This window comes from Cricetulus griseus, chromosome 2, assembly GCF_003668045.3.
Source record: "Cricetulus griseus strain 17A/GY chromosome 2, alternate assembly CriGri-PICRH-1.0, whole genome shotgun sequence".
NCBI classification, from domain to species: Eukaryota; Metazoa; Chordata; class Mammalia; order Rodentia; family Cricetidae; genus Cricetulus; species Cricetulus griseus.
In genome coordinates, this window is record NC_048595.1 from 227272751 (window position 1) to 227300564 (window position 27814).

The 27814-nt window shown below is 37.1% G+C and overlaps 1 protein-coding gene across 2 annotated transcripts in view; it reads right to left on the reverse strand.

Annotated features, from left to right (window-relative positions):
* Rttn (rotatin) overlaps positions 1 to 27814 on the reverse strand; it is a 154541-nt gene that overhangs the window by 58649 nt on the left and 68078 nt on the right. For both annotated transcript variants that reach the window (XM_027403748.2, XM_027403750.2), the window contains 5 exons: positions 26543 to 26687; positions 12876 to 13030; positions 6279 to 6498; positions 1440 to 1568; positions 718 to 828 (listed from right to left, as the gene is read on the reverse strand). In XM_027403748.2, coding sequence (XP_027259549.1) covers positions 718 to 828; positions 1440 to 1568; positions 6279 to 6498; positions 12876 to 13030; positions 26543 to 26687 — 760 coding nt within the window. The remainder of the gene's footprint in view (positions 1 to 717; positions 829 to 1439; positions 1569 to 6278; positions 6499 to 12875; positions 13031 to 26542; positions 26688 to 27814) is intronic.

Consider the following 27814-nt stretch of genomic DNA (forward strand, 5'->3'; position numbering starts at 1 on the left):
TTTGAGGACTACCTTCTTGAGTTCTTTGTATATTTTGGAGATCAGCCCTCTGTCAGATGTGGGGTTGGTGAATATCTTTTCCCAGTCTGTCATCTGCCGTTTTGTCTTGCTGACTGTGTCCTTTGCTTTACAGAAGCGTCTCAGTTTCAGGAGGTCCCATTTATCAATTGTTGACCTCAGTGTCTGTGCTACAAGACTTTGAACTTCATTGTTTAAAGTTGATATTACAGTGGGTGAAGATTGTTCTTCTTTTTGCTTGGGGTGTGTTGTTGTTTTTTTTTTTTTTTTAATCTATTTACTAAGATTAAGTACTTACTTGAAAAGATGTGGATGTGGATTTTAGTGGAACAGAGATGGATAGCTAAGTTGAAAAATTGCACTCCCAAATCTCAGTGGAAGCTTTAATTTCCACTGTGACCTGTTTGGAAACAGGGTTTCCTCAAGATAATTAAAATGAAATGAACTCTTAACAATGAGGTCCTACCCCACAACCAGACTGGTGACTTCCTGACACATACACAATGAAAAGCATGTGGATAGTCTGCAAAAAGACAGGTATAGGTCAAGGAAAACCAAACCCTCTTCAGAGTGTGACTAGACTGGTACACAGACATTGAACTTTCAGCCAACAAAACTGTAAGGCAAGAAGTTCTCTTACTATAACAACACAGTCAACAGTGTTTCGTCATGGCAAACTTGGTATTCCTCTATACTGACCTCCGGGTCTCGATCAACCCATAAGGGGATTAGCCAGGCCAACCCTTGCTGAATAGGAGCATGTTCTTCGCTGTGACTACCCAAAGGCAAAAACCAAAGTGGCATCCACTCCTAGAATGAAAACCAAGGATAGTACTTCAAGTAAGTTTAGAGGACAGAAAATAACTGTAAAGTTTTGAATATCAAAAAGTAAGGATTTTTTTTGGCCAAGAAAAAGCAAATAAAAATATTGGCTTCCTTTAAAACACTTTTTCAACAGAGGCTTTTCTCCCATGAGTTATCATTTTCTAGTTAATGATTTCAACCAAAATAAAGTATTCAATAAATTCTGACACACAGAACTACCAAGAAATGTTGTAACCCAAAATAATTATTGTCCTAAAGATTTTACTTTTGTTTGTCTTTTGTGTGTATGGCACATGTGTGCAGTTGCCTGCAGAGACTAGACAAGAGCCTTGCATCCCCTGGAGCTGGAGTTATAGGTAGTTGCGAGTCACTTATTGTGGGTACTGAGACTCAAACTCAGCTCTGCTGGAAGGGCAGCAAGTAATCTTCACCACTGAGTCATCTCCAGCCTCCACCCCCAGTAAATAATACCTGTCTTACTAACAAATCAAAGACAACATTTTCATGTAGCAAGCTCATAGGCTTAAAATGTACTAGACACAGCACATTCCTTTTCAAGGAACAGTTCAGATGACTGCAGCTTCTGTTTTTCTTACCGAGCTTGGTGCCTGGGCCATCATCTCATGGGATAAATGAAGCAAGCAAAGAACTGTGCTCTTTGTAACACCTTTGCCCATGAAGGACATAGCATTTCCTCCACGTTCCACATAAAAGGAAGTAATGACCTAGAAAGCAAACGTAGGAAATTTTACGGTGGTTTTCCTCTTAAGGGTATATAGCAGTAAGTATCTTTCTCCTAACTTAGCTAATCAAACATTAGCCACATAAATTTATAACAGTCCTGTTAGTTCATTTAACACTGACAACCGTGGCAAATTTTACCATAGTTAAAAAATGTTTTTAAATGTTTTCAACTTTGGGATTTGTTCAAAGAATGTTTATTTAGTACCTTCCTAGAACATCTTTTAGATTTACAATATATTTTAAGTGCTGAAAGCATTTTTAATCAAAAATTTTAAAAGTTGAAAAGTATATGCAAAATTACTAGCTCTACAAAACTCATTGACTACCAGAGTTATGCTAAACTTTTTAAATGCAAATAGAAATTTTCTTAATGTCTGAGTGATCTTAAATTTCTATTGCTCATTTGAGAATGTGCTTATTATTTCAAAAACTGGTCTTCATTTTGTTTCTTTCCCACACAGTGGAGAGCTCTGACACTTCTCCAACAGGAACAACACAGTATTTCTCTTTGAAAAGACACTGTTCAGTAAGCAACGGCACCAGAAAAGTCCTGATGCCTGACTTAGAGAACTCTCTCAACTATATGGCAATTGTTCTGGAGCCTTTCTGTATGGATCACACATTGTTCCCTACAGGGGCTTGGCAACCCACTATGAAGTGACTGCAAAAAGTAACTCGTTATAGATTATCAACTTAAAATTTAAAAGTTCAGTCAGACAAAAATATTTCTAGTTCATATTTAATATTTTTTTAAAGGATGCTGTGTTTAGGCCCCATACATTTGAAGGAAAAATGTGCTGTAAGTTTTTCGCCAATACAACTGCAAGTGCTGGTTAAGGCTCACTGCTCTGTTCATGGTAAACTTCCTCATGGACCATTCCACCTCACCTGGGGTTCTCTTTCAGGGTTTAGGGTTTTGTTTGTTGGTTGGTTTGTTTTATTTCTTCAGCTCATGCAGCAAAGGAAATCACATGTATAACACACATTAAAAATATGTTACATATATATGCAAAAGTCAAATATCAGATCTGCTCTATAGAAACAATAGCAGTTGATACTGGAAGTATGGCTCTTTCAAGAAGGAACTGGATTCAGTTACAGAAGAACCATTAATCAAATCAGCAGAACCAACAATGAGTCTTGCTACATCTAGTTACATAAGCTTTACTTTCTACTTAATGAGTTTAGACAGTATACAATAAAATACCCATTCACCAAATGAACTAAGCAGAAAAATTCTAGTATAAATGTAACTCAGTAATAATTTCTAACAAAAGTCACTTTTTGACATTAACTTCCTATCAGTGAATATAAAGACATACAGGTGTTCCTTATTTTTCAATGAGACATTAAATCATCACCTGTTTATTCCAAATCAGTACTTATTAATCAAACTTTTCATAACTATGAAAGATTTTTAGAAATTAGGGAATATTTTTATCTGTTCCTTGGTTAATAAACTTTGTTAATGCTTATTGTCTTAGGATAACTGAACTTAGAATGAAGTTATTGTCTTCTGACTGGATTTGTTACTTAAAATTAAACACTTTATTCTTCAATATCGTGAACAGCTAATTTTGATTTCTAGAATTGAAGATGTGATCAGAAATCTTTCTCACACAATCTTTAAAAAAGTACATCTGACAGTTTCCAAATATAAATAGAACAGTTAGCTTCTCTTCAAAGTGTAATTCCTAACATAACCCTGATCTGAAACAGATTCATGAAATTTGTTTTAAAGAGATGCATGGCAGTGCTGATGAGGTATCGGGGTCAACTTCTAGCACACAAATTAAGCAGCTCCTGTAACTACAGTTATAGAGGATCTGCCACACTCTCTGGGCTCCTACACATTTACATGCACATATAAGTATAAACATAATTTAAAAAATAAACAAATAAAAGTGGATATGTAACATAAAAATTACATGTGTTTTTTATTATAAATCACATTATAGTAAACACTGTAAATTAGGTACCTGCAGGTTAAATTATATTTTATATCCACAAGTGACACTTAAAAAAAAAAACTATTATGACCAATTCTTTAGCTAATATACTTGTATAAAATAATCTTATATTTCTGATCACAAACACCTGATAGCATGGAGTAATTCGGAGAAAGCTTACAGAATATCTTTTTTGATGTATATAATTAAGAAAAACTATATTTTATTAAGGAGGGTACAGTAAAATTTGTACTGAATTTTATAGTAATACAGAAAAAAGTTAGCACTTTACAGTCTTTTGTAAAAACCTGAACATAGTTTTAGGAAAATAAAACTGTAGATAACAATCATTGCTCTAAGCATCTAGATAGCCACTGATGACTAGAAATGGTCTCCTAAGCCAACAGTGAAAGATGTAAAACTAAGAAAATAGAGTGTATACAAAAGATGACGCACTGAGTAACAGTGGCACATGCAAACTTTTATAAGTAAATAAATGGTCATCTACAGACCAGCAAACCATATTCACCACACAGCTATGAGAAAGAAAAAGGGCCTATTTAAAGAAAGGAAGGAAGCAAGCTAACCCTTAAATTCCATGTAGAGATAGCTGTCCATAAAAGATGGAAACTGCCATCTTTTCTTTGCTAAAAAGTTTTTTGAGTGAGTAGCCAAATAACAGAAAATTCAAAATGAAAAAGAAACAAAAAAAGAAAAACAGAGATAACACTCAAAATGTATTATTATCAAAATTCTTAACATGGATATGGGTTTTTAACACATCAGTTTTTAAAAAGCGGGCAAAAAGTTGGTTGGGTAGAGAAGAAGGGGGGTGAGAAGTTTGAGGACAGGACAAACGGGATCAAAATACACTGTATGAAATCCTAATGAATAAAAAAGATTGAAATCGTAAAGATAACATACAATATATCTAGCTATTAAAAAATTAAGCTTAGAAGTTCACAGCCAGCTTCTAATGGTGAAAATTCATGAGAACCAACCTCCTGACAATTCCCTGGAGACTCCTAGGCTTTCAAATCCCAGATTAATCTCAGAAAATTCTGCTAAGACTTCCATCAGCTGGGAATATGCACCCATGCAAGGCTGCCACTACCCACAGCAAAGCTGTCCTCAGAAATTCTGCACAACCATATCTCAGTTAAATTAATTACATCACACTAGAATACTTTGAGACGAATGATGATTATGAAATATAAGTAAGGCCATGTTTCTAGTCTACTAAGACAACAAACTGCTTACTCAAGATTGGAGGTGGGGTGGGGCGCTGAGGACAACAGAAATCACATTGGTAAATCGTAAGCTTTTATAAGTGTATTCTTCTGTAGACATAAAAATCAATAGGGGTGAGCACTACAGAGGATTCAAGATTATGGTTCATTCCTTTATAACACTAACAAACATTACCACAGGTGAGACAATGTAAGAAAAATGGAGAAAGGATAACTTATATCTGGTTGGCAGGAACTATAGATGCAGTAGACATTTAAGAGATAAATAATTTTTAGATAATGATTTTGAAAATTTAATTAAACAAGATTTTTAATTCTGGAAAAATATACTAAGACAAACACAAAAATAGTCTAATTATATAATTATAGATTTACTGAAAACTCATAACATAATCTTCCCAAATAGAACATCCCATGCCTGAATGATTTCATAAACAAAGCCTATCAATCAGTGAAGGCTTAAAGGCATTTGTTTAGAAACTGGAAAAGAGGTTAATAAGCACAGAGTCAATAAATAGCAATTCAATTTTCACAAATCAACATGAATGAGACATTTCTTAAAAATACATATAACAGCCTCATTCTCACCAAAAGGCAATAATGTTCATAGCAACACAAAAATCAATACACTAAATGTAATTCATTCTTGTAGTATGTAGATTACTATAAAAATTAAACTTCACCTACAAGCAATGAAATGAAAACATTTCCTAAGGATGTTGTAGAAAGAAACCAATCCAAACAAATGATTCCATTTGCACATTAAAAAAAATCAGAAAATATTTTATATATAGACAGGAGATCAGTAGTAAAACTATCAAGAAAGAAACAGAAAAGAAAAAGGGTACCAAGCAATCAAGATCCTCTGGAGAAAGTTTCCAAAAGAAATGTTTGATGTTACCAGAGTTGTCAGCTAGGTTCCATTTGGAGATCTGGGGGCAATCGTCTGGATTTTAAATATGTAATAATTAAATTGTGTGTTTCCTGGATATGTATTATATTGCACAATTTACAAGTTTAAGCAGGGCTGGTGAGATGGCTCAGCAGATAAAAGTGATTGCTACCATGCTTGGTGAACCAAGTTTAATATTAGGACTCACATGGTATAAGAAGAGGAAGGGCTGCTGTAAGTTCTCTGATCATCACACCTGTGCTGCAGCATGCATGAAGCCCACCCCATCCTGCCCCAAAGCCCAGAGAAGTGAAACTAAACCGATAGCAGAGTAAATGAACTAAGTGATAAAAACAAATCACTTCCATAAAGAGGCTTAAGATAAGCCTTAGCTTTTCTTCAAAATGAAAGTATGCATAGATGACCTTACATGTTTGCTTAAAAAACTAAATCATTTTACCACTAAAAGTTAGGCATATACTGTACTATAATCTACCTTAAATATAACAACATAAACAGTATTTGTTCCTGATATGAAAATTAAAAAAAAAAAAAATCAGTAAACAATATCTAGGTGTTAGAGTTGTAAATCAAACTTACCTCCAGGAGACCAGACAAGTACTTCCCACAAATTTCAAGTGGCTTTGAAAGAGTTGAGTGTGCACTCCACCCAGGGAAGGCAGTGAGGTGAACCATCCCTCCTAAGGTCCGCTCCAAGGCAGGCAAGCCATAGAAATGAGGAGCATCTGTGACTCTGAGGCACTGAAGCAGCTTCAGGGACAACTGTGTTTGGAAGACATAGAAAAGTTCCAAGCATTTCCTATTCGCAAAAAAAGAGGAAAACCACACAATAAGGGCTCGAGGCTGTCTTAGCTGCTGAGGTTTCTTATGGTGCACTACACAAGAAGGGAATGAATTAGACAAGATTGTAGAAAATATTCTTTCTGAAAAATAAGATTTTTCATGGGACTGAGAAAAAGTACCAGCAAAGGTAAGTCAGGAGAAATATACGTAACCAGTATGTTGAAAATAATATGTAACTGGATATTAGCATTGCCAACCTATAGTGAAGCAAAGAGCAGAACCTTAAAAAATACATATTTCAAGTGAATTTAACTTCCATATATTAATACTATACTTCAACCACTGTCATGAAACTGTTTTAATTAAAATTCACCTCTTCCCCTAAAAATCTAAACATATAAGCAAAACATAACATAAACAGAACATTTTCTACTAAAGAACAAATTCCTAAAATTAAGTGCTTAGGCAAGGATTCAGAAATATAATTCTTAGATTAAAAAAATTATATAACAAACTACTAAATAAAACCTGAATTTTTTTCAAAACACTGGCAGACTCTTAAAGCATTTTAGAAGCACAAAGAACTGACACTAGAGCCAAAAGTTACTTAAATAAGTTCACTTCCTTACGAAGTCAACCACAAATCAACCTAATACTATTTAAAATGTTCCTACTTATTTTAACATTCAAACCTCCTTCTCTCCCTTCTCCTGTTGCTTCCCACATAACCACCATGCAGGTGGTACCCAGATGACTATCCCAAAGATTAGCAATATAATATTCACTCTTTTTCTCCAATGAGAACCAAATTTGCCTCCAGGAATTTTTCTTAGTTTTTTATTTTTTATATATTTGAATTACAAACAAGATTGAATTACATGACAATCCCAGTTCCCTTCTCCCTTCCTTCCTCCCCTACCACCCCAACTAAAATCCCTATGTCCTTTCTTCTAATCTACACCTGACTCAACCTTTCTGCTTGCCTTGAGGAATTTTTATTTCATCTTCCTAAAACATGATTGTGCTTATTTCCGCCTTTAAAATTGCCTAATATACTTTCCTTTTTCCTAGATGCTTTTTACTGCTATCATGGTTAAACCCCACAGCATAACTAATAATTTACCATGAAGAAAGAAGAAATACAGCGAAAAATGAAGGGTTCTCATACACAATTATTTTATTAAAAGTCCATCGTACACTCAAACTGATATTTTCAAATAAGAAATATTTTTTGGAACACTTTAATGTAACTGGCTTCTGCATTTAATGTAACTGGTTTCTGCATGGAGGAGTAAACTCACACTTTATGGTATATGTGCTCTTTGCCAACTAAATACAACATGGACTACTTTGAAATTTACCTGTCAACGCCTGTGTAGTTCACTAATTTTAAATAAAATAATGATCAGTGTGCATCTGTGACTATATATGTACTTGCTCCCTTACTTAAGCTGATGAAAACTTTTCATGTGGTGACTCTGACTCTAAAGGAGTATATACAGAGATCCAGGCCTGTGCGTTGTGACTGCATGGTCTTCGTTCACGCTTGCTCTGCTTCCTTCAACTGTCTTTATTGCTACACTTCTCAGCATAAACTTATCCCATTGCACTTAAAAAAATAAATATACTTTAAAGATTCATTTAGAAAAAGAGAGAAATGCATTTAGGCAAGAGTTATTCTTGCTGTTATCTGATAAAAATGGGTAAGAACTTGAGTAAAATGTGCATCAGATTAAAAGTTCAAAAGGAGCCAGGTGGAGTGGTGCATGCCTTTAATCCCAGCACTTAGGAGGCAGAGGCAGGTGGAAGTTTGTGAGTTCAAGGCCAGCCTGGTGAGTGCCTGGACAGGCTCCAAAGCTACACAGACAAAACCCTGTCTTGAAAAACAAAATAAAACACCAACAACAAACAAACAAACAAAAAAATTAGCAAAAGCTCAAATGGAAAGCCAGAGAGGTGAGACTCTTCGGCAAATAACTAAACCACAAAGCAATCAATAAATGGACAGAGGACAAAAGATGTTAAAAATCATAAATATGTATATTCCATTTATTTACATATTTATTTTGGCTTTTCAAGACAAGGTTTCCCTGTGTAGCCCTGGCTGTCCTGGAATTCACTCATACTGACCCCAAACTCAGATTTGCTTTCCTCTGCCTCCTGAGTGCTGGGGTCAGTGCTGGGCATGTACCACTACTGCCCAGCCAATAATGTATATTTTAAAAAAGAAATTCTGATACAACCAATGAGGCAAAGAAGTTATTGGGAAAATCAAAAAATACTTACAGAGCAGCAAATAAGATAATCCACATGAAATGGAATTCTTAAAATTACAGAAGCTATAAAAGAGGAGTAAAGACTAGCAACCTCCATCAAAATTTTAATGACACTTTTCACAGACATAATTTAAAAACCTCCTAAAATTCATACATAAACGTAAAATATCCCAAATATCTAAAGCAATGCTTTAAACAAAAAGTATAGTGAAACAGTACTTGACTTCCAACTATGCATAGTTCCAAAGCAAAAACCAAAACAAACAGAAAACCCACCATCATATTGTTGTAAAAACAGATGTGTGAACCAATGGAATAGAAGTTGTAAGAAAAAAGCCCAAACAGCTATACCTAAGTACTCTTGACAAAGGAATCAAAGCCTAATGGGAAGGACAGGGCTCTTTAATAAGGGCTGAGAATACTAGATTTCTACATTAGAGGAATGAAACTAGATTCACTTCATACAACAAAAATCTATTAAAAATGGATTGAATATCTTAATGTTAGAGTTGAAACTTTGAAACTGCTAGAGGAAAACACCGGAGAAATATTTCAACCGTAAAGACTGCAGTGAAATGTAATCTCAAAGTAGATCATCTATTCAATATATAAGAGCAAAAATTTACAGATGGGACTGAATCAAATTAAAACACTTCTGCTCAGAAAAAAGAAAAAAACAATATGAAGAGACAGCCTACAGAATGGAAGAAAGCTTTCCAAACATTCATCCAGCAGGGGACAATTTCTAGACTATATAAAGAAGCTAAAATAAATAAATAAACCCAAAAGATCAATCAATAAAAAGGCAATTAAAATGAAAACACTATTTTCAAATGAAATACAGGTGGTCAATAAAAACACGAAAAATGTTCAACATCCTTAGACATCATAGAAATTTAAATCAAAAGACATTGCTATTACATCTTATCACTGTCAGAATGGCTACCTTTAAGAGAGACAGAATCAGTTTTCCTTAACTGTGTGATAACCCGGTACGTCAACCACACCCCAGGGAGGGATTGGGAACTGGAGGAGGGTGGTGAGTATCATCAACATACACTGCATGAAATTTTCAAAGACAACAAATTTGCATTTTCATGATTGCTAAGAATGCTGAACGTTTTTCAAACTGTTTCTTCTACTGAGAATTCTCTCTTTAGTCCCATGCCATTTTTAAATTGGGTTGTTTCCTTGATGACTAGTTTTATGAATTCTTTACATTCTAGATATTAACCTTTGACAGAGGCATAGCAGGTAAAGATGTTTATTCCCCATTCTGTAGGCTACCCTTTACCCAAATCATGATGTCCTTTGCTGTACCCTTTTAGTTTCATGAGTTCCCATTTACTAATTGCTGGCCTTAATGCCTGCACTATAAAGATCTCATTCAAAATGTCCTTTCTTGTGCCAATTAGCATGTTTCCTACTTTTTCCTCTATTAGATACAGTATCTTAGGTCTATGTTGAGGACCTTGATCCAATTTGATTTGAGTTTTGTGTAGAGTAAGAAATGAAGATCCAATTTCAATCTTCAACATATAGACATCCAGTTTGGCCAATAATAGTTGTTAAAGATGCTAGGTTTTTTTTTTTTTCTTTTCTTCAATATGTACTGTTGTCTTGTCAAAAATCAGGTAGCTAAAAGTGTGCATGGATTTATAGATTGGTCCTCAATGCTATTCTATTGATCAGTGACTCTTTTTGTGTCAGTAACATGCTGTTGTTAATTTCTTTTAAGAATTGCTTTGAAATTTTGATGGAATAGCATTGAGTTTGTAGATTGCTTTTGGTATGTTAATATGTCTATTTTCACAATATTAACCTTGCCAATCCAGAAGCATGGTAGGTATTTTTATCTTCTGATATTTTATTCAATTTCTTGGCCTGGGCTAGATTTATTCCAGAGTAATTTTTTGAGACTATTATGAATAGTCTTGTTACCCTGATTTCTTTCTGTTTATCATTTGTACATAGGAAGGAGACTGATTTATGCATGTTAATTTTGCAACCTGGCACTTTGCTGAATTTAAGTCCTGCTCAACAAGATGAAACCCATATCTGGTACCACTATTGGACCAAGAACCTACGGCTAGACAGGCCATAAGTCCTAGTGAAGAACCTGTTACTATTCTTCTGCTAAATGAACATAGTATTAAATTGACTCCCAAAGACAACTTATACCAATAGATCAATGCAATGTTATCTCTCAACCTCCATCTGAGAAGCCTTTATTTGCAGTAAATGGCAATTAGCACAAAAATCTACAACCAAGATGCAGATAAGTGACTGCAGAATGCACACCCAAAAAGAAACATATATACTGTACCCTCTTTTCCCAAGACTGAGGGATCATTGTGGAAGAGGAGTCAGAATAAAAGAACCAGTAATATATGACTATATGGAAACACGGTCTTCTCATAGATTCACGTTATGAACTTATTCTAGTTACAATAGCATGCACAAAACTTGCGTGATGGGGAATGTTCTTCTGTGTATATGTTTGTCTTATTGGTTGATGAATAAAACACTGATTGGCCAGGCAGGATGATAGGACTAGGAGACAAGGAGGATTCTGTGAAGTACAGGCAGAGAAGAGTCTTCATGATCCAAGGAAGTGACAGAGCTGGGCAGAAACTGCCACTAGCTAATCCTAGAGGTCTGTAGGTCTGTACAGACAGGCAGGAAGTGATACAGCTGGGCAGAATCACTATATAAGCAGGGACAAACAGGAAATCATTCTCTTCTCTTCTCTCAGAGATGCTGAGACAGCTGTCATCATGTAGCAGCCAAAGGAGTTGCAGGTCTGGTAAGCCAACACCATGTGGAAATACATGGATTGGTAGTTTTAGGTTAACAATTAAGTCAGAGCTAGCCAATAAGAAACCATAGCCAACGGCCAACAGCTTTATAAAATTAATATAAGTCTTTGTGTGCTTATCTGGGGGCTTCAAGGGCGTTGGCGGGGCCAGAAACATTCACGTTACACTTAGTTAGAACACACAAAATCCCATCACAGTAAAAGAAACTAGTATTTCTCTTCTCCAAGGCAATTGATAGAAATGTTAACCTTCCCATTCTTTTTAGTCTTGGAGACACATAGGAAAAAAAAAAAAATTCACTGTTGTTTGGGAAGCTGAGGAAGAGGATTGCTGAGCCCAGGGAGTTCCAGACTAGCCTAGTTAACACAGTGGGACCATCTATCAAAATGAATGAAGACATTTTCTGACTTATCCTTGCCTGAGAGTAGATCATAGATCATTTAAGACTCCTCTTTCCAAAGCTTTCAGTCTCATACCATGCAGGGAGGAACACTTCCCAGAAAGGCTAAGAATATTGTAACACATTTGCCTTGCTGGGTTTCCTGCCTAATTGTTAGCAATCATACATATGAAATCTCCAGAAAAACCCAAAGGACCAGGTTCAGAGAGCTTGTGAATAGCTGAATGTGGAATGGTTCCTGAAGAGTGAGGCACCAAAAGATGGCATGTAAATTGCACTCCTCCAGTATTCCTTGTGTATCCTTCCATCCATATGCTCTGTCATAACCTTTTAATAAACCAGCAAATGTAAGTAAGTGTATCCACAAATTCTATGAGCCACTCATGTTAACTAATAAACCCCTACATCGGATTGCCAGTACTCTAGGTAACGACTGGTCTGCCATAACACAGGCAGAGCAATTGGACCCGACAAAGAGCATCAGAAGGTGACAATGAGAAGGACATTCTTGAGACTAAGCCTTAAACCTGTGGGAAAGATGAAATTTACAAATAGAATGTGTCATATTAAACTCAGTTAGACAAACCCAAGTGTTATTCACTGATAAAGAACTATTCGTCTCCTGGTAAGGAGAAAAGCAACTTCTATCAGAAGTCCTCTATGCTGACTATGGTGTGAGAACAGAGGAAAATCATTTTATTTTTCCTCCAACAGATATGCACACATGTCTAGTATATTAAAGAAGATCAAAACATTAGAACCAGGCTCTACCACAAACAGATTGAGCCTATCTGATGAATAGCCTTTACCTCTTAATTTAAAGAACTAAGAAGTCAAGAAAGAAAGAAAAGTATGCTTTATATTAATGAACCCAAATCTCAAACAACACAAATGGTACCTGTCTGTGACTGTCATGAAGACCAGCAACAAGGAATTGAGAAGAGTGATCAATTCTTTCTGGAGCTGCTGTCTGACTGCAGTCTGGACGTGATCTGTTTCTTCTCGTGCTTGTGACTCTGTCAGAACCAGCAGGTCTAACAGTGGGTTTGGATTCTAAAAACAAACATTTTTAAAATATACTTATTCTCTGATTGATATGTGTTGCTTCGTTTAAGTTTTTTGTTGCTGTGTTATTATCTAACTAGTAAAATTCACAGGCCTAGGCTTTAACTGCATTCATAAAGACATTCTAAATTCAATATGGTCTTAATGTATTATATCAACAAGAAGAAAGTTCATCCATTACAAAGAACTGAGAGGAACAAATGACAATAAAATCAAACGGAATGAAATCTGGAAGGGAAGCACAGTTAGCTCCAGACTCCTCTTTGTCTCTGTGACTAGAAATACAAAGCAAATTATTATAGTGTGTTTTATACAAAACTGGTATTAAGTGAAAGATCCATGATTCAAACATTGGCCTTACTTACTTATTACCATTTTTCTTTACACCTCATTTTAATGGCTGACTGTTCCTGAACCACAATGACTCTCAACACTACATATGGATACTCAGTGATTTATGGTTTCCCTCAACTGCAATCAACAGTGTGCACACCTCTGATTAGAACCTATTAAAATGGTAAGCCAAGAAACTACTAAGACAAACCAAACCACTGGAATCGTTTTAAACTTTCGGGATTACCCTTGGGGGGTGGGAGGGACCAATCTATCATATGACTAAGGAGGATCTAAAAATTCCCACAATGTATAAGTCACTCTTGAGGGTTACTATGGTATTTGACAATATGATAGGATAAGAAATGAATCAAACTTCCACTTTGTAAAATTAGTTTTGTTTACCTACTAAAAAACTACAGCTGAAGGTATTTAAAAGGATTACTTCTAAGAATACTGAGAGTAGAAAACATTGTAAGTTGTTAGCTGCATAGGAGACATATATGTATCATTTTAGTGTTACAACGACCACGCTAAAGAGGGAAAAGCCAAGTTTCATTTAACTTTCTGAGTAACTAGAAGATCTGTTTTCCCCTCAGTCCTACAAATGGGCAATCCAATAGGAAAAGACGGTCAAGAGGCATCACGCTCCAAATCCAGTCAATAGTCCATTCTTAGCACTGTATCACACCACTGTTACATACAATAGCACACAGGGTCATCAAATCTAAACGTAGCTACTGCTCTCACAAAGTCCTCATGTAAAGAACTCAACCTAAAAATGCCAGCATAGCATCTAGTGAAAAGAAATTAAGAAAAATCTTCAAATCATTTATATTACAAAGTATTTTGAGAATACATCAGTCAGGTGGGTAAGTTTAAAAGTATTGTCAGTGGAAACTTTGGGAAAGACCTGCGGAGGGTTGTCTTGGCTCCGATTTATATTACTATGCTTTATACCTAGGCAGTGCTTTTTTTTTTTTTTCAACCTTTTTATTTTATCTTGAGCAAAAACAACCCATGGGACCATTAAACTTAGCTAAAACATAGCTGACAAATCTATTTTTCTCCCATGAGTAAAAGAATCAAGTCACTGCCGACTGACACCCATAAATAGTGGTGGTATGAACAATCTTTTCACACTAAGATTCTCATATGTCTATACTTACCAATCAGGAAAACTTTATGATGTACAAGTAAAAATTAAACAGAAATTATTGATTGATTGCCAGACCAATATTAAGTAGGTATTTATGTAAAAGTCAGATTTGCCCCCAAACTCAATTCCACTAGCAAGCTGTTTGCTTGCCAACTGCCAGGACTTTCCTCCTCCTCCTGTATCTTCAGGGTACATGCTAACACTCAAATCCAGCGACCTGTAACAGCATCACTTCTAAAACACAAGAAAAGCACAAGAGGGAGCAGAGGATGGATGGTTCTGCTGACGTCTTCTGATTGCAAATGCTTAATCTCTCATATCTCAAGCTTCTGTCGTTTCATATTGGCATTCTATCCTCATTTTAAACTGCTTGAGGCTTCATTTTGTCGCTGGTGACCTCTAAAGAGTCAAATATTTGTACAGCAATGGCTTACTTTCTTTGTGCACCACACTTGTCATGTACCCCTAAACTTTACAGCCATCAGCAGTCTACACCTGAAAACTGAGCAATGACTTCAGTCAACTATGGCACCAGGGCATGTTACAGAAAAGTCAACAAAAAAGTAGTTCCAAGAAGTCTCCCCTAAGAAAGAAAAAATCGCAGCCCTACATTTATGAATTTTCATTTAAAAAATATAATAAATAAAATGGAGATAAAGCCCAAGGCAAAAATTTCAAAGGGGGAAAGTTATTAGTTTACCCCCTGAAAATTAATGGATTTGTCTTTCACTTCCTATTAGTATTCTTTGGCCAGATGAAGCATTTATATCTGTCAAATAATAAATGACAATTACAAAAAAAAAAAAAATCTGATATTCAGCCCTTCCTGGAGCTGCCCGCGGCCTGGGAACTTCACACTGGGGATCCCATCCTGGCGCTCCAGCCCACCCAGAGACTGCCAAGGCCCCGTAATAGTCCCGCCTCCATGCACAGGAAGAGGAGAGCTAGCAGAGTATTCGACCTGATTGCACCTACTGGCAGGAAACCTTGGAATTGCACCCACCAGGAGAGAAAGAGACTCCTCCTGCAGCCACTGGAAGAAGGGATGGGAAGAAGACAATATAAAAACATATTCAACAACAAAAAAACTAATATGACACCACCAGAGTCTAGGGACTCTACTCCAGCAACACCTGAACATCCTAACGCAGATGAAACAGAAGAGAATAACCTTAAAAACAACTTTGTGAAAATAATAGAGGCCCTCAAAGAGGACATGATAAAAATCCCTTAAAGAAATGGAAGACCGGGTGTTGGTGGCGCATGCCTTTAATCCTAGCACTCGGGAGGCAGAGGCAGGCGGATCTCTGTGAGTTGCAGGCCAGCTTGGTCTCTGGAGCGAGTGCCAGGATAGACTCAAAAGCCACACAGAGAAACCCTGTCTCGAAAAACAAAAACAAAACAAAACAAAACAAAAAAAGAAATGGAAGAAAAAACAAACCAAAAAATACAAGAAATCAACAAATCTCTTAAAGAAAGCCAAGAAAAAACAATCAAACAGATGAAGGAAAAAGTGAAAAGTTCAGGCATTACACTGGCCTGCCCCAGTTACCCGGCAGAATCCACTAAGGCAGTACCCTGGTCAGCCCAGGGTTCCATGGGAACTAAGTCTGCACACAGGTGTAGAGGACCCCTTTCAAAGACAGACCCTGCCTACTTACTCTCTCTTCCTTTTCTCTTCTCTTCTCCTACTCTTACTACCTGCTCTCTCCTCCTCTCCTCTCTTACTCTCTGCCCTGCTCTGTTCTTCCATTTCTCTCTCTCCCTCTCGCTCTCCCGCCCTACAATAAACTGGTTAATGTGCTCTATATAGTCCATGTCCAACTCTCAAATTTCTAATTCAAGCAAAAGAATAACATTTTGACATCCAACATGGTTTAGGCTCTGCCTGGAACCTCTCCTGCTAGGGGAGCAGGAAATTTTGGGGATCCTAGAATCTGAACAGATGACCCACTTTCCATCTATCTGTTTATCCTGGCCTTTCCTCCTGCCTGTGGTGGCCTGAGATGCCAGAACTCTGTAAACTTCAAACTCGTCACTTTTCAAAATAAGGATCTCTGGAACTCACTCATCTGCCAGTTCACTGCAATCTGGTAAGACACCCCTACATTTCCAACGGGTCAGCATCCTGCTCCTGGAGTGGTTCATTTCGGCTTCCAGCCTTTGGCGGCTAGCCTCTTTCGGATCACTGGGTCCATTTTTTGATTTTAAACTGCTGAATCTCTTTCAGGCTTTCTGCTGGGTGCACTCTCAGAGCAATCTGTGCTATTTTCAGCCTCACCCATGGGAAATACATTTTATGGGACCTTTCCGTTACTGCCAGCGAAGAGGTAAATGAGAGAGGTTACCCTATATCCAAGCTTCTACCTCTCTGTGGGAACTTTCTTTCACCTGGGAATGTCCCTCACTCTTCTGTTTGCTCTATTTCTGCTGCCCTTCTACCGTGTTTCTTCTTAGTTCAGATGCCAGCAACACGTGTTGGCCTAGCCTGGATAGCGTCTGCTTGAGATGCTCTGTGAGTTTTTTTAGTTTTCATTTTTCCACATGAATGAGGTTTGAGGTTTTTGGGTTTACTTTCAGATCCACAAGGGGTCATTCGGGTTTTGTACCCTAGCACTGTCCATAGACTGGTGCATTCGTTTCCCAGACCTACAGTGGTCTTTTTGGATGTTGTGCTGCTTGGACTCCAGTGTCCTGTTGGTTTCACACATCTTTCTGCCTCACTCGTGGAGAAAATAGTAACTTCTGCCGGAAGTCAGGAACGTGCTTACAGTGGCCACCATCTTGGCCATGTGACCTAGCCATAGAAACGCCCATTCAGTCCAGCCACTTGTGCTGGCAAATCTGGCTGCCTGACTTCTTGCTTTTTATTTTTTTGTCTCTGATTACTTCTTTCACTTACCCTGTTGTGCATGGCTTATTTCCTGAATACTGTGCCTTTCCAGGGTCCCCTGTTTTTCCTGCTGTGTACCTGCTTTCTTGTCACTGGCAATTTCTACTCTGTCTTGTGTAGACAATTTCTCCTTATGTGTCTGCTTGTCTCTGTAATGTGATTTAAATTTAACTATATACTTAGCTAACTCTATATGCAACTTAAATTAAACTGTGCTAGGTCTTATATTTCTGAATTGTTATTTTCTTTAAATGATGGTAAACATTTAAAGTCATAAAGGTCTAATTTAACTTTATATTTAAAATATGAGCTAACTCTATACAACTTAAATTTAACTGATGTATCTTTAAATGATGATGAACATTTAAAGTCATAAAGGTCTATTTCAAATTACCAAAATATTTATATACCACTCAGTCCATCCTATAAGCTATTTACAAAGGTACAGCTTTTTATTACAAAAGGAGATTTTTCTCTAATTAAAGGCAAATTTTTTGACTGCTGAGATACTAGAAAGACAGACAGCCCTCAAATGCTCACAGATCTAGAGAACATGGCATTTAAAATGTTTTATTAATAAGCTTTTCATAACAGAGAGACAGGCCAGCTGCTGGCCCCACCAAATTTCCTCCAAGAAGACTGGTGGGCACTAAAGACACTGCAGCCACAAAAATGGCAACGCTGAGCACCCCTGCCCTTCACCTCAGCTGCTGCAAAGGACTCTTTGGACTATGGACAAGAGGACAATGGAATCGACTTTCCCCAAGTTGCTTGGGTCAACAGTAGGCAAGTCTTCCTATAGTTCCCAATTCACAGGTCTCATGCTATCATCAGAAGGTGGGTATCCTGCAGCCCACAACCATGGAGGACCTTGGGGGAGGGTGACTGTCCATAAAGCCTTCTGGCAAAACTCTGTTATTCTTTAATCATTAACTCAGGTAAAATCTTATCCTTCTCAAGAACTCTGATGATTTGACGACTGGTAGTCTGGCCACCTTAAAGTTCTACAATACCACTATACGCTCATAACTACAAGGTCAAGATTAAGATGCTTTTCATTGTCCTAAAAAAATATTTATCAATTTTAAAATGTTAATACTTTCAGCCAAGTTGCTTCTAACATGAATATGCTGCTAATGTTTCCACAAACTTGTAAGTTTCAGGGAGGTGAATTGGATCCAAGCAAACAAGCCAGATAAACTCCAAATAAATATTATTCAATTTTTCCCTGGTCCCAGGACTCCCTTCTCTCATGTTGGGAACCCTCGGGAACACTTCCCTCATCTTAGAATCTTCACCTCAAGGACCAGGACCTAAGAAAAAATTTTTTCCTAAACTTAACCTTGTCTTCTACTCTGCCAACATCATGCCAGGTCTAAGACGCACCAGAGTTCCACACAGCCTGTACTGCGATGGAGCAATCAGCTACTCCAGGAAGCCCAGGACGTGACAGCACCCCAGCATTCTCAGGTCCCCCAAAGATGGTCAATATCCACCAGGTCAGCAGAAAGCAGTCTTGAGAATTTGACACCCTTATTGCTTAATCTGCCACATCTAACACCCCAACTTTTTAATAATAAATAATGGTGGGAATAAAAGGTTCAGGCATTATGCTTGCCTGTCTCTGTTACCTGGCAGAATCCACTAAGGCAGTACCATAGTCAGCTCAGGGTTCCATGGGAACTAGGTCTGCACGCAGGTGTAGAGGACCCCTTTAAAAGACAGACTCCTGCCCATTTACTCTCTCTTCCTTTATCTTCTCTGCTCTTCTCCTATTCTTACGCCCTCTTCTCTCCTCTCTTCTCTTGTTCTCTGCCCTATTCTGTTCTTCTCTCCCCCCCCCTCTCTCTCTCTCTCTCCTGTGCTATAATAAACTGGTTAATGTGCTCTCTATAGTCTATAATTAATAAATATATTAATTATTAAATTAATAATTTAAGCAAAAACCTAACAAAAAATTCAAGACCTGAAAACTGAAATACAGACAATAAAATATAAATACAAACTGAGGGAATGTTGGAAATAGAAATGATCAAGAACTGCACATGCAAGCATAAACAACAGAGATGGAAGAGAGAATCTCAGAAGCTGAAGATACACTAGGAGAAATAGATTCATCAACCAAAGAAAATCTTAAATCCAACAAATTCCTAACACAAAGTATCCAGGAAATATGGGACACCGTGAAAAGACCAAACCTAAGATTAATAGGTATAGAAGAAGGTGAAGAAACCCAACTCAAAGGTACAGAAAACATATTCAACAAAGCTTAGAAGAAAACTTTTCCAACCTAAAGAAAGAAATGCCAATAAAAGTACAAGAAGCCTACAGAACACCTAATAGAGTGGACCACAAAAAAAGTTTCTTTGCCACATAATAATCAAAACCACAAACATACAAAATAAAGAAAGAATATTAAGAGCAGCTAAGGAAACAGGCCAAGAAACAAATAAAGGCAAACCTATCAGAATTACACCTGACTTCTCCATGGAAACTTTGAAAGCCAGATGGTCCTGGATGCATATTCTACCAACACTAAGAGACCAGGGATGCCAGCCCAGACTACTATACCCAGCAACGCTTTCAATCAATATGGATGAAGAAAACAAGATAGTCAATGACAAAACCAGATTTAAACAATACATATCCACTTATTGAGTCCTACAGAAAGTCCTACCCAAGAAAGCTGACTACAACCAGAAAAACATAGGCAATAGATAATCCCACTTTACCAAGAGCCAAAAGAAAAAAGGGGTGGAAATCCACACACAATTCCAACAACAACAACAAATCCAAAACAAGAATGAACAATCAATGGTCATTAATATCCCTCAATATTAATGGTATTAACTTGCCTATAAAAAGATACAGGCTAGCAAAATTGATATGAAGACAGAATCCATCCTTCTGCTGCATACAGGAAGCACACCTCAAACTCAAAGACAAATGGTACCTCAGAGTAAAGGGTTGTGATAAGATTTTTCAATCAAAAGGACCCAAGAAACAACTGGGGGTAACAATACTAATATCTAAGTTTTATTAGACTTTAAACTAAAATCAATCAAAAGAGATGAAGGGGGTCATTTCATGTTCATCAAAGGAGAAATCCATCAAGATGAAGTCTCAATTCTGAACATCTATGCTCCAAATACAAAAGCATCCACGTTCGTAAAGGAAACATTATGAAAACTCAAATCACATAAAACCTCACACACTTATAGCTGGAGACTTCAACACTCTACTCTCACCACTAGACAGGACCAACGGACAGAAACTGAACAAAGGAACTAATAGAAGCCATGACCCAATGGTTTAACAGACACCTATAGAACATTCCATGCAAACACAAAATATACCTTCTTTCAGGGACACATGGAACCTTCTCTAAAATCGACCACATACTTGGCAATCTCCACAGATACAAAAGAATCGAAATAACCCCCTGTATCTTATCAGACCACCATGCTTTAAAGTTAGAATTCAACAACACAAAGTGCAGAAAACCTACAAACTCATGGAAATTGAAAAATGAGCAAATGTACCATTCCAGAGTCAAGGAAGAAATACAAAAGGAAATTAAAGACTTCATAGAATTCAATGAGAATGAAGACACAACACATCCAAAATTATGGGACACTTTGAAAGCAGTGCTAAGAGGAAAGTTCACAGCACTAAGTACCTGCATGAAGACACTGGAGTTGACATCACAACTGAAAGCTCTAGAACACAAAAGAGCAAACTCAGCCCGGAGGAGGAGACGCCAGGAAATAATCAACCTGAGGGCTGAAATCAATAAAGTAGAAACTAGGAAAACAATTCAAAGAATCAATGTAACCAAGAGTTGGTTCTTCGAGAAAGTCAACAAGATAGACAACCCTTTATCCAAACTAACCAAAAGGCAGTGAACAGGCAAATTATCAAAATGAGAAGCGAAAAGGAGGACATAACAACGGACACTGAGAAAATCCAGAGAATCATCAGGTGAAACTTTGAAAACCTGTACTCCTCAAAATTTGAAAATCTAAAGAAAATGGACAATTTTCTGGATAGATTTCACTTGCAAAAATTAAATAAAAAAGAGACAAGCAATTTAAATAGACCTATAACCCATAAGGAGATGGAAGCAGTCAGCAAAAGTCTCCCAACCAAAAAAAGACCAGGGCTAGATGGTTTCAGTGCAGAATCCTACCAGAAAATCAGAGAACAGCTAATACCAAATCTCCTCAAAGTATTCCACACAAAAGAAGCAGAAGGGTCATTGCTAAACTCTTTTTTCGAGGCTTCAATAACCTTAGTATGCAAGCCACACAAAGACATACAAATAAGAGAAGTACAGACCAATATCCCTCAAGAACATTGATGTAAAAATACTCAATAAAATAGTGGCAAATCGAATCCAAGAACACATCAGAGAAATCATATACCATGATCAAGTAGGCTTCATCCCAGGGATGCAGGATGGTTCAATATATGAAAATCCATCATTGTAATCCACCATATAAACACACTGAGAAAGAAAAACCACATGATCATCTCATTAAATGCTGAAAAAGCCTTTGACAAAATCCAATATCCATTCATGATAAAGTTCTTGGAGAGATCCAGGGATAACAGGAACATACCTAAACATACAAGCAATATACAGGAAACCAATAACCAACATCAAACTAAATGGAGAGAAATTCAAGATGATTCCTCTAAAATCAGGAACAAGATAAGGTTGTCCACTCTCTCCATACCTCTTCAATATTGCACTTGAAGTTCTAGCTAGAGCAATAAGACAACAAAAGGAGATCAAGGGGATACAAATTGGAAAAGAAGAAGTCAAACTTTCACTATTTGCAGATAATATGATAGTTTACATAAGTGACCAGAAAAACTCTACCAGGGAACTCCTACAGCTGATAAACACCTCAGCAAAGTGGCAGGATGCAAGATTAACTCAAAAAAACAAAACAAAAAAAATCAGTAGCACTACTATATACAGAAGAAAAATGGGCTGAGAAAAAAATCAGAGAAACATCACCCTTTACAATTGCCACAAACAACATAAAATACCTTGGGGTAATATTAACCAAACAAGTGAAAGACTTGTATAGCAAGAACTTTGAGTCTTTAAAAAAAAAAACTAAAGAAGATACCAGAAAATGGAAAGATCTCCCATGCTCTTGGATAGGATCAATGTAGTAAAAATAGCAATCTTGCCAAAAGCTATCTACAGATTCAATGCAATCCCCATCAAAGTCCCAGCACAATTCTTCACAGAACTTGAAAGAACAATTCTCAAATTTATATGGAGAAACAAAAGGCCCAGGATAGCAAAAACAACCCTGTAGAATAGAGGAACTTCTGGAGGCATGACCACCTCTGACTTCAAGCTCTATTACAGAGCTATAGCCCTGAAAACAGGTTGGTATTGGCATAAAAATAGACAGGTAGACCAATGGAATAGAGTTGAAAACTCTGATATGGACCCACACACCTACAAACACCTGATTTTTGACAAAAAAGCTAAAATTATACAATGGGGAAAAAAAGAAAGCATCTTCAACAAATGGTGCTGGCATAACTGGATGCTGGCATGTAGAAGACTGCAGATAGATCCATATCTATTGCTATGCACAAAACTTAAGTCCAAATGGATCAAAGACCTCAACATAAATCCAGCCACACTGAACCTCTTAGAAGAGAAAGTAGGTGGTACCCTCCAACAAATTGTTACAGGAGACTGCGTCCTGAACATTACACCTGTAGCAGAGATACTGAGATTGACAATTAATAAATGGGACCTCCTGAAACTGAGAAGCTTCTGTAAGGCAAAGGAGCTTCTGTAAGACAAAACAGCAGTCCACAGAATGGGAAAAGATATTCACCAACTCCACATCTAACAGAGGGCTGATTTCCAAAATATACAAAGAACTCAAGAAGCTAGTCACCAAAATACCAAACAAGCCAACTAAAACGTGGGGTGCAGAACTAGAGAATTCTCAATAGAGGAATCTAAAAATGCCTGAAAGACACATAAGAAAGTGTTCAACATCCTTAGCCATCAGGAAAATGCAAATAAAAACAACTCTGCGATACCATCTTACTCCTGTCAGAATGGCTAAAGTCAAAAGCACTAAAGACATTTTATGCTGGAGGGGATGTGGAGACAGAGGAACACTCCTCCACTGCTGGTGGGAGTGCCAACTCATACAGCCACTTTGGAAATCGGTATGGCGATTCCTCAGGAAAATGGGAATCAGTCTACCACAAGATCCAGTAATTCCACTCTTAGGCATATACCCAAAAGAAGCACATTCATACAACAAGGACATCTGTTCAACGATGTTCATCGAAGCATTATTTGTAACAAGCTTGTTTCTTAAATTTAAAAAAAGGAAAAAAATCTGATATTCAGACCACACATCAAGGACTGGACTCCCTAACTTATGAAAACTTTCTTCAGGAATAAGTGAAAGGAATGAAGAAAGGAAGGCAGCCAGCCAATTATGGAGTAGAACCATCAAGAAATCAAGAAGAAATTTATAGAAAAGTGAAATTGAAAAATGCCTCAAGTTAGGAACATCTCTGCATCGTTAAAAGTAAGTTATTTACAGAACAATACCAACAAAACAATCCTCAAAACATACATACATGCACACACATGCAGGCATGAGTGCAGACAGGAGCACACACAGGCACACATTCATGAATACATACTCAAAAAATTACAACATAGCACAGCAATAATTCTACAAATTTAGTTTATAAAAGTACTTGTATGTGTACCTTGAACATATTTTAGCATGACCATTTTATTATAGGTAAGCAAATGTGAAATTAAAGTTACATGTGTTTTTTGAGTTAACAAATATTCATAGGCAGTATTAAGATAGATGTAGGCATTTAATTATGAGCAAAACTGCCTGGTTTCCCTGGTTTACATTAAAGAAGATAATAAACACTGAAGTTGTAATAAACATTCTGTCAATTAGAATTTCAAAGTTTTGACATACAGAACTAGGTATTCTTATAAATTTTGCAAATATATCAAAACATAATACACATATTTGCCTTATGTGTTGCCCATGTTCTATAACAGGCCACACCCTCTTTTCTAATCCCTATGTACTTTTTCTTCTTTTTTAAAAGGTTTACCAACTCATAGAACTAAATATAGAGATGAACAGACCCATGAGCACCAAGCAGCAAGCTAGCTTTTAGTACCCTTTCAAGTTTCTTCCAAACATTCAGCTAACTGTAAGACTTGAAAGCCTGGACAGGAAATCCTCTGTAACCCTACAGTAAAGACTGAGAGCCATTCATTCCCCCAGTTCTCTCCCACTTGATGCTCATGCTTCCTTCTGGCTTGAATAAGAATGGCTCCCATAGATTGACTGTCTGAAAACTTAGTCATCAGGGAGGGGTACTACTTGAGAGGGATCAGGTGGTGTGGCCTTATTGGAGTTGGTGTGGCCCTGTTAGAGTGTGTCACTGGGAGTGGGCTTTGGGGTGTCAAAAGCCCAACCCAGGCCATCACTCTCTTGTCCTGATGTCTGTGAATCCAGATATAAAACTCTCAGCTATTTCTCCAGCACCATGATGTCTGCCCAAATGCCACCATGCTCCCTGCCATGCTGATGACGGAAAAAACCTCAGAAACTTTAAGCAAGCCCAAATTAAATGCTTTCTTTTATAACAGTTGCCATGGTAATGAAGTCTCTTCACAGCAACAGAACTCTGATTAAAACAATTACCTTTTTTTGATATTTCAATATTTCTCTTTACATGCCACAACCTAAAAGCAATAACTACTGCTAAAAACACCAAGTACAGAATATGGAGAAACAGAGCTCGTCAGTTCAACTGAAGAAGCTCCACCCCCACTGACTAGCATTCACGTTTCTGGAAGGTAATCATCAGTCTCAGCCAGCTTTGAAGCCTCCAAGTTACAACTGCTACATGCCTGTACCCACTGGTACAATAGTGGCACAAATGTTATAGGAATAACTAACCACTTTGCTTTTTTTTTTTAACACCTTACTCTTTTTTAACTGGACTAAAGTCCTGCTTCATGCAATGGAATCCATGCATGACACTAGACTGGTCATAAACCCTATGGAAAAACCTACTACTATTATCTGGCTAAATGCACAAAGCAATAAAATGACTGCTAATGACATACTGCTATACCCAGAGATCAATACATCTCTCAGGCCTCATCAGAGAAGCTTCTTGCAGTAGATGGTAATGAACATACAGAGCCACAAGTGGACAATGAACAGAAAGTTAAAAGAGTTTGGAGCACACAACTCTAAATGGAATGTTGTATCAAGGAGCAGGAATCTGTGTAGAAGAGAAAACAGAACATTGTAAAAGCCAGAAGTGGTGGGAACCTTCAAGGAAACAGTGTTTTCTAGACAACAGAATTGATGCACATATGATCGCAAATGGACTGTAATAGCATGCACAAGACCTATTCAAGTTCAAGACAGGCAAAACTCTCAGCATCAGAAAGACAAGTAGACACAGTCCCACCCTTATCCACAAGCTATCTGCAATTGTTAGCTCCTGGGAAAGGGGAAATTAGTTTTTTTCTAATGGAAATACACAGTTGTGAGCTGCCATGTGGGTGCTGGGATTTGAACCAGGTCCTCTGGAAGAACAGCCAGTGCTCTCAAATGCTGAGCCATCTCTCCAGCCCTGTTTAGTGTCTTTTTAATGAAAAACAGAATACAAAGTTGGGTGGGTATGGAGGTAGGGAAGATCTGGAAGTGGTAAGGGGAGGGAAAATATGATGAAAATATATGGTATGAAATTTCAAAAAATAAATAAAAACTTTTTAAAATTCAGTAACTTTAAAATATAGCAAAAAGCTCACAAACAGAACTGGGTTTATTTAACACCAAGATGCAAGGTCCCACTCACTCTGTGGAATGTCCATTAAACAAAAAAAAAAAAAAAAGTCAGTCACATCAAAAAGGCCATACTGCATACTTACCTTCACCACAAGGTAAGAATTATTTCACTAAGCACATGTTATAGAAAACATTATCCTTCCCAATATAAGTGGTTTTTCCAAGTAAGTTCTTTTCCAAACCAAAAATTTAAATTCTTTGAACATACTTACATGCCTAAGAAGTAACTCTAGAATCCAATGTAAAAGTCCTATTGATGGATTCTTTCGTTGTTCTTTTATTAACTTATTCAAAAAATGTATGATATCTATTAGCAGTTTCTCATCTTCAGTGCAAGCAGGAAGTACTTGTAAAAACCTGTATTTTAGAAAAAGACAGTAATCATGATTTCTAGCTCTTCAAAATGTACAGGTAATCACTGTTTATCAAGTATGTTCAGTCAACACAAGCACATATTTTCTAAGATAATTATCCAGAGTACTGGGAAATGCACAGATGAAGTGAAGCCATTTGTCTCCCAAAACCTCAGTCATGGTAGAGAAAACAAGTGACGAAGTTAGTGATGAAAGAAAATGAAATGAAAATAAATCTGAGAGAAAAATGCAAACTCAACTGGGGCAGAGGCTCAGGGGTAAAACACCTGGCTCCCATGCATGACTCTAGGTTCATCCAATACTGCCAAAACTAAGATAGGAGCTTCAGGAAAAGTGCCAAAAGGCATGCCAGGGAGGAAAACATTCCCTCTTCTTGTGCATTTTCAAATTGGCAGTGTCAGGCTTCACTGATACGAATTACGATTTCAAACCCAAGTCTGACCAATTGGAGAAAAGAAAGTCAAGAAAGGAAACACACACACACACACACACACACACACACACACACACACACACAATCTTGCAAGGAAGTTACTAGATTTTTGCAATATGCTGAAAGGAGGCTTAGGAAGAGAGTCTTTTTAGGGTTAGAATAACAGGAGACAAACCAACTTTCTGAGATTCTTCAACAAACACTGGTGTAAGATAGCAAGAAGGTTGATAAACAAGAAAATTTCTGTAGAATTAAAAAAAAAGATAAACCTTAGAAAATCATTTTTTAAAAGAGAGTCATGAAGAGAACTGATCTTCAGCAATATTGGTAACAGCTTATTTAAAAACACCCAAAGGAGCTTTATCAATATGTTGATGGAGTAGCACTATTTGCTGCCTTCACCATGAGTTCCATGATAGCAGGGGACATATTTGTTTTGCTTACTATTAAATTTCCTAGAAGGGCCTAGTACCTAGTAGGTAAGCAATTGCTTGCTAAATCACTAGGGGAAAAAAAAGACATCCCACATTAGTACTTCCCTTTTAAAAGTCAACACATCATGATGACAGAGGAAGTATGAACAAATAAAAAAGTCTTGAGAGAAACAGAAGAGAAGAAATTATATTTAAATAACTGGAGAGCTGTCACATGCAAATTCAGGATTAATTCTGAGTAAG